Source organism: Mustela nivalis (genome assembly GCF_964662115.1).
Source record: "Mustela nivalis genome assembly, chromosome: 12".
NCBI lineage: Eukaryota > Metazoa > Chordata > Mammalia > Carnivora > Mustelidae > Mustela > Mustela nivalis.
This window is the reverse complement of record NC_139031.1, coordinates 99,130,152-99,144,139: the sequence shown is the minus strand read 5'-3', so window position 1 is coordinate 99,144,139 and position 13,988 is coordinate 99,130,152. Positions and strand designations below refer to the sequence as shown.

The window sequence follows — 13,988 nt, the reverse complement described above, 5'->3', positions numbered from 1 at the left end:
CTATAAAAACCAGTATGGAGGTTCCTCAAAAAATTAAAGATAGAACACCATAGGATTCAGCAGTTCCACTTCTGGGTGTTTATCCAAAGAAATGGAAACACTAACTCAAAAAGATATATGCACCCCCATGTTCATTGAGACATTATTTATAATAACCACGACACAGAAGCAACCTAAGTGTCCACTGATAGATGAATGGATAAAGAAATTGTGGCATATATATACACAATACAATGATATTCAGCTAAATAAAAAATGAAATCTTGCTATTTGGACAACATGGATGGACTTGAGGGCATTATGCTAAATGAAATATGTCACACAGAGAAACACAAAACCATATAATCTCACATATACATGGACTCAAAAAAAAAAAAATCAAGCTCGTGGATTGGTTGGGGTTGGGCAGAATGGGTGAAGATGGTCAAAAGATACAAACTTCCAGTTATAAAACAAATAAATGATGTGAATATAATATACAGCATAGTGACTAAAGTTAATAATACTGTATTGTGTATTTGAAAGTTGCTAAGAGAATAGATCTTAAATGTTTTTATCAGAAGAAAAAGTTATAACGATGTGTGATGACGGCTGTTAAATAGACTTATTTGGTAATCATTTTGCATTCATACAAATATAATACAAATACATGAACCATTATGTTGTACACCTGAAACTAATATAATTTTAAATGTCAAATATACCTCAGTTTTTACAAATAACTCAAAAATGGATCAGACTTAAGTGTAAAATGCAAAACTATAAAACTCCTTGAAGGTAACAGGAGAAAATCTCCATAACATTGGGTATGACAATGACTTTTTAGCTACAACACTGAAGATGTGGTGCATAAAAGAAATAATTGATAAAGGATGAAATTTATTAGAATTTAAAACTTCTACACCACAAAAAACAATGTCAAGAGAACAAGAAGACAAGCCACACTGGGCAAAAATATTTACAAAATACTCTTCTGTTAAAAGAACATTATCCATTATACAAAGAACTCTTGAAACTCAATATGAAAACAAACAACTCAATTTTAAAAAAATAGGCCAAAGATCGTGGCAGACATCTCATACAGATGACAAAAAATCATTTGAAAACATGCTCCATATCGTATGTCACTGGGGAAACGCAAATAAACACAACAATGAGATACCACCACATACCTATTAGATTGGCCCAAATCCAGAATGCTGACAACACCAAATGCTGACAAGAATGTAGAACAGTGAGAACTCTCAGTGGTTACTGGTGGGAATACAAGTGGTATAGCCACTTTCAAAGACAGTTTGGTCATTTGTTACAAAACTAAACATAATCTTACCATAGGATCCAGTGATTGCATTCCTTGGTATTTACCCAAATGAGTTAAAAACTTAACTCTGCACCAAACCTGCACACAGATGTTTATAGGAGCTTTTTTCATAATTGACAAAACATGGAAGCAACTCAGATATCCTTCAGTAGGTGAATGGATGAATAAACTGTAGTATATCCAGACAATGGATTGATGTTCGTTGCTAAAAGGAAACGAGCTCTCAGACTAGAAAAAGATATGAGGGAATCTTAAATGCATATTACTAAGTGAAAAACAGTTATTCTGAAAAGGCGACATACTATATGAGTCCAACTTTATGACATGATGGGAAGGGCAAAACTGTGGAGTCAGTAGGGAACTCAGTGGTTGCCTGGAGGTAGGGGTGGGGGTTATGGGAGAGGTGGAGAACAGAGGACTTTTTAGGGCAGTATACATATTCTGTATGATACTCTAATAATGGATACATTTGTCCAAATCCATAGAAGATACACCACCAAAAGTGAATGCTAATGTAAACTACATACTTGGGGTAATAATGATGTATCAGTATAGGTTCATCAGTTGTAACAATTGCACCCCACTAGTGGGGAATGTTGATAATGGCAGAGGCTCTGCATGTGTGAGGCAAGAGGTATATGGGAAAATCTGTACTTCCTCTTCATTTTGCTATGAACTTACAACTCCCCCCACCAAAATAAAGTATTTTATTTAAAATAAAATAGTTGATGACATTAGCATGTATCTAAGTTAAAGAAAAAGGAAGAAGAAACTCAATACTTTTGTGTTATTAGGGAAGAAAGCCAACAGCTCCTGATTTACCATTCTTATGTTCCTGTTGAAATGCTTGAGAAATAACAGTTAATTGTGCAAACCTGCAGAAACAGCAGAAGCATAGAAAACTTCTCAACTGCCTTCCAGAAACCAAGAGGGAATTTCATTAACCAAAACAGTGAAATCCTGAAACCTGAGAGGGATGCCATATAGGATGGGCAGCATGGGGCTGGGGAAGGAGACAATATCTCTGTTAATTGGTTCCCGTTTTGGTTCTGCCACATAGACATGGGTTGATAGACCTACTATATTCATTGTGTGAGACTACAGCCCTTGGCCATCTTACCTCTCCACTTTGCAGAGGAATTTTCACTTAGACCCTTAGAATTTTCATTTGGATTTCTTCTCTCAGTGTCCACCAGGTTTCCTGAGGTGACCTCAGGCCCTCACCTCAACTGTCCTGAGGAAAGCTGGAAGTCCAGTCCAGGAAAGGCCAACCATCCTCTCTTAAAACACATAGTAACCACAATATCTGTTGTATTGATTTTTGACAAGGAATGGTTTTCTACATGTCAGTAATTGTTCCATATAATGGGTTCTGTAGACATACCAGTCTGTCTTTATAATGAGGTAGAAAACAGTCTAAAGATTGGAAAGACTTTTCCACATTTTAGATGGACTTTTCTCCTTGTGTAAAGCCTGATATGATCTTTAACCTCACCAAAACACATTTAAATTAAAATGTTCCTAATTTTATAGATTTCCAGGCCATGGGGTTGAAGAAAGGGATGTTTTTCAACCCAGACCCTTACCTGAAGATTTCCATTCAGCCTGGAAAGCACAGCATCTTCCCTGCCCTCCCACACCATGGACAGGAGAGGAGATCCAAGATCATAGGCAACACTGTGAACCCCATCTGGCAGGCCGAGGTGAGTGTTGTGGGCCCTGAAAAGAAGTCTGAGTGGCCAACTGAAACAACTGACCATAAACCAGCCCACATGCCATGCCCTCCTTTCTTGGAGCCCCAGACTGCTGCTAAGTTCATGGCTCTCTGATCTTAGAAGAGAGCTGTGTTCTCTGTGGGTTGTAATTCAGGGATCTTGCTGGAGGCCCTCAAGGCAATACCAGGAAACTTGCAGTAACACTCAGTAGGCCTGCTGTAGCTCTTCATCTGATTCAGAACCTGCATCTGAGAGCAAGACAGCCTCCCAGTACCTCTGTGTGGGAGAAAGAAGAGAAGCATTCTTACACTCTTCCTACGTGTGCAGTCCTTAGGCAAGAATGCCAGATTTTAAATGTGTCCCTCTAGACCAGTTCCAGAGTTTCTAAAACCATCCATTTCCTAGAACAGGTAAATCATGAAGCCCTACAATACCCTTGGGAGTTACATATTTTTTTTATTTAAATAAACATGAACCCTAATTTTGCATCCCACCTTCCTGGTCTGAACAGTGTTTGGTAACTTGCTGGAGTATCGAGTGGTTGGTTCTGTCTCATGAAGGCCTGTCTCCACTCCCGAATGTGTGTCCTCTACCGGCCAGAAGTGAGGACATTCCTCAGTAAAGCCACGCACATGTCAGACTTGGCCTCACAGTGACTAAGTTCTCTCCTAGGGAACTAACAGAAAGTTGTCACAACCTGCTGGGCAGCTTAACTCACATGCTTTGGTTTGAGGTTGTGACCTGCTGACTGTGTGGGCTGGGGAAGCAGGGAGGCTTAGGGCATGGGAGGGGCTACTATTTAATGTTGGTGTTAAAAGCACGGGTTTGCAGCCACACAAATCTTGGTTCAAATCTCAGCATGACCTGTTAGTCATGTGGATTTAAGAAATCAGTCATCCCCAATCTGAGCCTGAGGTTACCTTCACCAGGCTGTTACTGACGGGAATGTGCTCCTCCTTTCCAAGGCACTTTCTTTGGACAGGTTTCCTTCCTTTATTCTTCAGAGTAGATCATCTCTGTTGTAGACTTTACAAGCATCCTTGAATAAGAAGGCGTAATTAGATGTCTGGGGATAAATCTCGTTCATTGTCTCTTAAATTACACCACCCACTTCCTAGGCTTAATAAACCCTGACCCAGGCCTTACAGAGGAGCAATGTTTAAAGTTAGAGCAATGTAAAGGCAATGGGATTGCACTTGAACTTCCTACTGCTTTGGTTATCAACAGATTCTAGAGCACTGAGAGTACCAGTAGCATGGAATACTGAATCTTAAATTATTTGATCCTTCAGTCCTGGCTATTGTCACCAATTATTTCTGGTCTCCTCACTGCATTCCTGGGGATAATAAAAGACGCCACAGGAATTTGTAGTACATGGGGGCGGGGGGGGGGCTTCTCTCTTCCGAAGAACTTCAGAGCAACTTGTTCTAAAACATTTAGTCACAAAGGTATTATAAGTCTCAAAGAACAGTTCAGAAACCCACCACTATCAGAATGTTTTTGGTCTAAAAATGTCAGCTAGGATCCACTTTAAGTTCTGAAATTATTTCTGCATCTTTAGTTAAGATTTACTTCACTCTGGAAAGATCCTAGCACACTCTCACTAGTCCTTTGCTTTTGACCTCCTGCATTCTATTCAGCCTCCCCTGGTTAAAGTTGGTGTTCTTTTTTTTATTTCCTTAACTGGGTTGGGTGATGGGCCTTAAGGAGAGGATGTGATATAATGAGCACTGGGTGTTATATGCAACTGATGAATTACTGAATCTACATCTGAAACTAATCATACACTGTATGTTAACTAATTTAATTTAAGTATGTAAAAAAAAAAAAAAGTTGGTGTTCTACAATAAGTTTTGCCACAGGTCTTCCCTATGAGGATTAGACTGAGGGTAACTGATTTCTCAAGTTAAATATCAGATAACTTGACTGAAGATCTGCAGTTTCCACCCCTAAATGCTCTCCTGTGCAGAGCACTCAAGGACTTGGCTGTCCCAGCGTTACTTACCACTTGTGTCCATAACGGATGCACTTGGCTCTGAGCTAGAGGATGTGGAGCCTGCTGTGGTATTTTTTACAAACAAGAAGTCCAGAGGGAGGTGGTTCTGGAAGTGCAGCTGCTGAGAACACCAACGAGGGACTCGAGCTCTCTGGGTCTTCCCACCACACTGTTAGCCAATGACACTCATCGTCCTGTCTTAAAGCCTCAACCTCAAGTTCGAGAGAAGAGAGCAAAAAGCCTTCTCCGTGTAAGGCTTTGCATTTTTATTCTGTAAGAGAAGCCCTTCCCAGCAAAAGCCCTGTTATCTGTCACAGACATTCACCTGTTTGGGAAAATCTAGTACTTCGATTCCCCAGCTCTAAAATAAGGAGAGGAAGGGAGAAGGTGTTGAACATGGGTGTCGAATAGAATAATTTGTAGTGTGTGCAATGTGCTTCAGCTCCCCTCACCAGTACCTTACACTCTCAGTAGTTGCCATCCCCCACTGCCCCACATGCTTTCACGAGGCTGCAAGATAATCTTTGCTCACGTCTGCCTGAAATGTACATTCCCAACGAATCCAACTAGCAAGTCCTGCTCACCCATCAAGACTCTGCTAAAATGCCACCTCCCTCCTGGGCCTTCCTGGATTCCCACCCTGGACCTCAGGAGGAAAGTGCTCCTTCCTTTCTGTCCCTTTTTTTATTTGCACATCCATCTTTCCCGTGAGCCTTTGAGCTCCTCAAGCAGATGCTAATATCCAGTTTTTCTTCGCATCTCCAGTTCCGAGAACCTACTTCTATAAGGCTTATATATAGGGCTTACTATGTCAAGCAGTGGAAACATTTTATGTAATTAGCTCAGTCCTCACAACAACTCTAATGTACTATTCTTACCTCCATTTAAAGATGGGAAAACCAAGACATAGAGAAGTTAAGTAATTTTCCCCAGGTCTCAGCTGGTAAATGGCAGAACCAGAATTTGAAGCAGGTCATCTGCCTTTAGAGCCTGATACTGATCAGTTTGGGGTATATAGGTGGTTATGGATAAATTCTGGAAAGAGTATCCACAGATTTTATCGGATACTCAAAGTGATGAGTATAACCCCTCCCCTTCAAAGGAAGAATAAAGTTTAAATCTATAGCATTGGATGATGAGGCTGAAGACGGTTATCAAGTCGAACGTGGTCTTTCAGCTAATCATCCGAATTGCTACTTCTGAAGGGTAAATTTGAAGGATCAGTGAGAATGTTTTTAATGGGGAAAGCCAGGTGAAGTTCTATGGCTGATAAGATTAATATAAGAAATGTTACTGGGTATCTGTTCTGTGGTAGAAATAGAAATCTCTGGAAGGACAAAAAGGATTGAGAGGTAAGACCTCTCAGGCAGGTGGAAGGAGACAACACAAGGAAATAAATGATCTAATCAAGGTATGGACAGAATGCAGCAGAATGCTGATGGGAGGACTTCCCAGATGGTGTGCTGTAGGACTTAGATCGTGATAGGTGATGAGACATTTTTGGTGAGTGCCATGGGGGCATTCCAGGTAGAAGGAACAGCATGTGCGAAATTACCAAGGCATCTCACAAACACTTGGGGAACTCTATAGAAATGGCATGTGATTGAGAAATAAAAAGAAAGAAATACCATGTGGTTGGAGCTCACGGTACACACAGACAAGTGATGGCTGTTGGGCTGGGCTTACACCAGTTGCATATATCCAGCATGGTTCTCTTCTTTCTTTCTTTCTTTTTTTTTTTCCCCATGTTCAGTCAGCCAACATACAGTATACCATTAGTCTTTGACATAGTGTTCAACAATTCATTAGTTGCCTGTAACACCCAGTGCTCGTCACAATATGTGTCCCCCTTAATGCTCATCACCCAGTTACCCTATCCCCCCCACCCCTTCCCTTCTGTAACCTCAGTTTGTTTCCAGAGTCTGGAGTCTCTCATAGTTTGGTTCTCTTAATTCTTACAAACAAAACCTAATGTTGGGTTCTGGGTCTCATACTGCACCTTGGTGAACGAAATGAAGATTCCCTGCTCCTACAGAATTCACGCACATTTTTAAATATCTGTGCAAACAGGTGAATGAGAACCAAACTGTCCTACTCTCTGTATATACCTACTAACATATAAAGCACATTCATTTGAAATAATTGAATTTACCTGCACTTAAGAGCAAGAATATCCTTTACTGTATAGTTTAAATGCTAAATTTATTTCTGTGATTAATGTTGCATTAAAATCTTACTTTATTTTTTTCAGATTTATGCAAGTTCAAACTTAAAACATGTTTTTGCTAATTAAAACACTCTAAACCTTAGGAAAAATACTCTTGGAATTTTATTTACTTATTTATTTTTACTATCAGAATTTTAAAATGAAGAGAGAAAACTGAGAGAAAATACATACTAAGTATAATGTCAACTAAAAAAAAAATTTAAAGAAGACTACATGTTGATTGATCTCTTTTTTATGATTACTACTGTAATTAGAAACTATTTTCACACAGGGAAAATGCTCCTGATTTCCAAGTCTGTTTACTTTCCTGAATGGATATAATAAGCACTTAATGAGATTATATCCACACAGAGAAGTTAAATAGAAAATGGCAGCAACTGAAGGGTTTGGGGTTCTTTATTCAAAGTGCCTATCGGGAGAGTATATTTAAACCTCTAAATCAAACAAGGAATTTCTAAAAGCAAATGCTTAGAAATATCATGTGGATTGAGCAAATATTAAAATCGAGCCTGGGCCATGGTGTTTGTCAGCCTCTACCCTTTCCTAGGAAGGGGCCTGAGTGTACCAAGCCTGGCAGGCTTGCACAATAGCAGGAAGGTCATTATGGCTGGAAAATAACCATGTGTGAGGGATGGGAGTCGGGGATAAGATGAGGTTGGGCAGAGAGGCAGGGCCCGGCATCTTTTAAGTCAGGGAAAGTGGTTGGTTTTTTATCCTAAATGTGGTAAGATGCTATTGGGGTAAGAAGGCATTATGTTCTGATCAAAATTTACCCAAATGTTCCTGCGGCTCTGTGTAGAATGGAAGCAGTTGCTTTCTGCTTCCAGCTGTCATGAAACAGCATGTGGCACACTAACACAAAACACCTAGAAAAGCCAGATAAAATTTAAAAGAAGAAAAAAAAAAGATTTGTGATCGTGAGAGGATGTTCAGGACAACAGGACTTGTGTGGCCAAGATCCTGGAGAGGGGGACGCCTGGGGGGCTCCGTCGGTTAAGTATCTGCCTTCAGCTCGGGTCATAATCCTGGGGTCCTGGGATCCCACGTTGGGCTCCCTGCTCAGCGGGGAGCCTGCTTCTCCCTCTCCCTCTGCCTACTGCTCCCCCTGCTTGTGCTCTTTTCTCTCTCTGACAAAAAAATAAATAAAATCTTTTTTTTTAAGATTTTATTTATTTATTTGACAGAGAGATCACAAGAGGGCAGAGAGGCAGGCAGAGAGAGAGAGAGGGAAATAGGCTCCCCGCTGAGCAGAGAGCCTGATGTGGGGCTCCATCCCAGGACCCTGGGATCATGACCTGAGCCGAAGGCAGAGGCTTAACCCACTGAGCCACCCAGGCACCCCGTCATCATAAGTTTTCTTGTAGTGTTCAGCAATTCATCAGTTGCGTATAACCCCCAGGGCTCATCACAACATGTGCCCTCCTTAATACACAGGTGCCTATTCTTGGACTTATCAGAGGTAGATTTTAAATACTATTTTATGTTTTTAAACTTAAGAAGCTAGACATCAATAATAAAAATAAAACTAGAAAATGCCCATCCACTTTGAAAATTAAGCAAAATCTCCTAAAAAATCTAGGGGTCAAGGAAGAGATCATAATAGAAACTAGAAAACATTTTGAACTGAATAATAATGAATATATGACATATTTAAACTTATGGGATGCAGCTAAATTAGAAAATAAGCTGATCCCAGTGATGTGAGTTTCCATGTGATTAATCTACTATACCAGTACTGTGAAGAAGATGAATGCAGATATCACTAGAACTAGAAAACAAATACCTGACAGAGAAAGTTAACAAAAATTACAATGTAGTTATTGTACTTGTATTAAAAAAGATGAGTATTGGGGCGCCTGGGTGGCTCAGTGGGTTAAGCCGCTGCCTTCGGCTCAGGTCATGATCCTAGGGTCCTGGGATCGAGTCCCGCATCGGGCTCTCTGCTCAGCGGGGAGCCTGCTTTCTCCTCTCTCTCTCTGCCTGCCTCTCTGCCTACTTGTAATCTCTCTCTGTCAAATAAATAAATAAAATCTTTAAAAAAAAAAAAAGATGAGTATTATGAAAATATTTTGCAAATAAATTTGAAAATTTAGAGGCAATGGGAAATAATTTTTAATAGCCAAAATTACAGACTTTATTTAGGTTTCCTCAGTTTTCCCTATATTTTTCCCAGAATTATTATTTTTTGTTTGTTTTTAATTTTGTTTATTATGTTATGTCAGTCATCACACAGTACATCAATAGTTTTTGATGTAGTGTTCCATGAAATGGGAAATACTCTTTACATTATTATTTTTATCATTATGTTTATTAAGGGACAATCTATAAACAAAAATACAATTCATTACATACAACAAAAAACTACATTAATTTAAAGCAGACATTTTGTGGGGAAGGTGCCTGGGTGACTCAGTTGGTTGAGCATCTTACTCTTGGTTTTGACTCAGGTTATGTTCTCAGGGTCATGAGATTGAGCTTTGCATTGGGTTCTGTGCTCAGCAGGGAGTCTGATTGAGCTTTCTCTCTCCCTCTGCCCATCCCTCCTCCAATAAATAAATCTTAAAAAAAATTAAGCAAATGATTTGATTATAACAAGGTTGCAGGATACAGGGTTAATATACAAGAAGTCCCTTGCTATCTTGTATACCAACAATGAACAACTGGAATTTGAAATTAAAAACAACACTTTATATTACCATCCCCGAATGAAACACTTAGCTATATATCTAATAAAATTTGTATTGAATGAAAACTATAGTGAATAAATCAAAAAACTAAAAAATGGATATATGTTCAGGGATAGGAAGATAACATTGTCAAGATGTTAAGTTCTTTCTAATTTCATCTATAAATACAATGTAGTCTTGAAATCCCAACAAGTTATTTTTTGGGTATTGACAAATTGATTCTAATCTTTACATGGAGAGGCAAAAGACCTAGAATATCTAACCAATATTAAGAGGAGAAGAACAAAAATGGAGGACCAATGCTACCCAACTTCAAGGCCTACTATAAAGCTGCAGTGTCAAGAATATGTGGTATTGAGGGGGAAAAAAAAAAGATAAAGAAGGATCAATGGAACGGAGTAGAGTAGAGAGCCTGGAATTAGACCCCCACATAGTCAACTGATCTTCGACAAAGAAATAGAGACAATATAATGGAGCAAAGACAGTCTTTTCAACAAATGGTGCTGGAAATGCACATGGAAAGAAAAAAATCTAGAGACAGACCTTATACTCTTCAAAAAATTAATTCAAAAAGGATCATAGACCTAAATATAAAATGCAAAATTATAAAACCTCATTTGGAGAAAATCCAAATGACTTTGAATTTGGTGATGCCTTTTGAGATATAATACCAGAAGCATGACCCAAGAATGAAAGAATTGACAAGCCGGACTTTATTCAAATTAAAACTGCTCTGTTAAAAACTGTATCAAGAGAATTAGAAGATAAGCCACAAACTGGGGGGAAATATTTGTAAAGGCATAGCTGATAAATAGCTATTATCCAAAATATAGAAGAAAAAAATTTTTTTTTTATTTGACAGACAGAGATCACAAGTAGGCAGAGAGGCAGGCAGAGAGGAAGGAAAGAAGGATCCCTGCTGAGCAGAGAGCCCGATGCGGGGCTCAATCCTGGGACCCTGGGATCATGACCTGAGCCGAAAGCAGAGGCTTTAACCCACTGAGCCACCCAGGCGCCCCTAAAAGAAATTCTTAACACTCAATGAGAAGAAAACAAACAGTCGATTTAAAAATGGGCCAAAGATCATGACAGGCACCTCACCAAAGATACACGGATGGCAAATAAGCACATGAAAAGATGTTGCACACCTTATGTCGTCAGGGAAATACAAATTAAAATAGCAAGGAGACACCACTGCACACCTATAGCATGGCTTAAATCCAGAACACTGGCAACACAAACACAAACGCTGGAGAGGATGTGGATCAACAGTAAATCTCATACATGGCTGGTGGGCTTGCAACATGGTACATTCACTTTGGAAAAGAGTTTGGCAGATTATTAACTAATTATACTCTCTTAAATGACCCAGCAATCAAGGTCCTCGGTATCCAAAGGATTTCAACACTTATGTCCACACAAAAGCCTGCACAAGAATAATTGCCAAAAATTGATGCAACCAAGATGTCTTTCAGGAGGTGATTGGATATATAAACTGTAATGGGTCCGGACAATGCAGTGTTATTTGGCACTAAAAAGAATCAAGCTACCAAGTCATAAAAGACATAGTGCAGACTTAAATTCATATTACTAAGTGAAAAAAGTAGATCTGAAAAGACTACATACTGCATGATTCCAACTATATGACATTCTGGAAAAGGCAAAACTATAGAGACAGACAGTAAATTGTCAGGGGTTGCCAGGAATGTGTAGGAGAGAAGGATGAATAGGCAGAGAGCAGAAGACTTATAGGGCCATGAAAATACTTGGTATATTATGATGGTGAGTGAATCTTAATTTACTTTTGTCCAAACCAGTAGCATATACAACAGGAAGAATTAGCCCTCGGGTATACTGTTGACTTGGGTGATTATGATGTGTCAGTGAAGATTCATCCTTGGTTTAAAAAAAAAAAAAAGTGCCATTCTGGTGAGTGATGTGGATGATGGAGGAGACTATGCATGTGTGGGACAAGGGGTGTAGGAGAAATCTTTGTTCCTCCCTCCAGTTTTGCTGTAAATCTAAAAGAGCTCTAAAAAATGAAGTCTTTTAAAAATAGCTTTGGCTCCTCCAGAGTTTTTGTATTTTCTGATAAATTTTAGGAAGACCTTTGAACCTGCAAAAAAAAAAAAGTTCTAGAATCTTATTTGGCAATTTGTTGAATGTTAACTATTCCATTCTGTGAAATGATATATCTCCACTTATTTAGGTCTTTAATTCCTCTTGACAATAGATGTGGTTTTCAGTATAGAAATCTTGCCTATTGGGGGGGCTCTATTGTAAGTGGAATCTTTTTTCATTTAATTTCCAGTTATTTCCTTCCTATATATATCAATTTTCTCTATTAGTCTTGAATCCTGCAGCCATACTAATTTCACTTGCTAATTCACTAGTTGTTTCATGTGAAGATATTTAAGTAAACAAACATACTACAGCAAATAAAAATAATTTTACTCAATCCTTCCTAAATTTATGCCTTTTGACTTGTTTTTGGTGGTCTGCCTTATTGCAATATTCAAAGCCTCTAGTACAATGTTAACTGAAGGGATGATGGAAGGCATCTTTGCTTTATTACTGATATTAGGGAGAAAGCATTCAATACTCACCAAAAAGCATAGTGCCACTAGATTTTTGTAGATGCTCTTCATCAGCTTAAGAATGTTTCCTTCTATTCCTAGTTTGCCCAGAATTCTTTTATTAATCATAGGTGATGTTGAATTTTGTTAAACACTTTTTCTACAGCTGTTGAAATGATTCCACAATTTTCACCTTTATTCTATTAATTTGGTAAATTACCATGATTGATTTTCTTTTTTTATTATTACTTTAGGTTAGTCATCATTAGTCATCGTTAGTTTTTGATGCAGCGTTCCATGATTCGTTGTTTGCGTATAACACCCAGTGCTCCATACAATACGTGCCCGCCTTAATTCCCATACTCAGCTCACCCATCCCCCACCCCCTTCCCCTCTAAAACCCTCAGTTTATTTCCCGGAGTCGATAATCTCCCCCATCATGTTCTGTCTCCGCCTCTGATTTCCGCCCCCTTCATTTTCCCCTTCCTTCTCCAAATGTCCTTCATGCTATTCTTTATATTCCAGAATAAGTGAAACCATATGATAATTGACCTTCTCTGCTTGACTTATTTCACTTAGCATGATCTGCTCCGGTTCCGTCCTGCTGATGCAAAAATTGGGTATTCATTCCTTCGGGGTATTCTATTCATTCATTCATTCATGCCCAAAATTTGGGTATTCTGTTCATTCTATTGAATATTCTATGGATATTCATAGAACATTGTATGACTATTCTATTCATTCTGTTCTTTCATTCTTTCTAATATTAGATCAACCATGCATTCCTAAGATAAATTCTACTTGGTCAAATGTGTCATTATTTTTATATATTTTTGAGGTTCTTTTACTAATAATTTATTAAGGATTTTTACATGTACATTCATGAAGAATCTTGATCTAATTTTGTTAGTCTGGTTTTGGTATAATTGTAATCGGGTCTTGTGAAATTAGTTTTGAAATTTTCCTTCTTTTATATATTCTGGAAGGATGGTGTATAATTGTTGTTTTCCTTCATAAATGTTTAATAGAATATATAGATGAAGACATTTTAGACTGCAGTATTAAAACGTGAGTTCAATTTTTAAATAGAAATAGGGCTATTCAAATTAACTATTTATACATGGGTAAGCTTTTGTAATTTATGTCTCTCAAGGCATATTGACATTTTTCTTCATGCAGTTTTTATAGGGGTGTTCCAAATAGTATTTTATTGTCCTTTAATGTTTATAAATTCATTAAGAATAATATTTTTCTCATTTTTTTAATGGTGAACTATATTTTCTCTTTTTTTTTTGCTAACCAATCTATATATGTTTTTATAAATCTTGTTAATTTTTTTTCAAAGAACCAGGTTTTGATGATGATTTTCTCTATTTTTCTTTGTTTTCTATTTCTTTCTATTTCTACTCTTAATTTTATTTCTCTCCTTTGTTGCCTTCTACTTACTTTAGGGTTATTTTGCTGTT

General features: G+C 38.2%; 1 protein-coding gene across 4 annotated transcripts in view; it reads left to right on the top strand.

The window, feature by feature from the left end:
• The window catches only part of HECW1 (HECT, C2 and WW domain containing E3 ubiquitin protein ligase 1), a 469,612-nt gene that overhangs the window by 311,368 nt on the left and 144,256 nt on the right, over positions 1-13,988 (top strand). For all 4 annotated transcript variants that reach the window (XM_082691734.1, XM_082691733.1, XM_082691731.1 and 1 more), the window contains one exon: positions 2,855-3,024. In XM_082691734.1, coding sequence (XP_082547860.1) covers positions 2,855-3,024 — 170 coding nt within the window. The remainder of the gene's footprint in view (positions 1-2,854; positions 3,025-13,988) is intronic.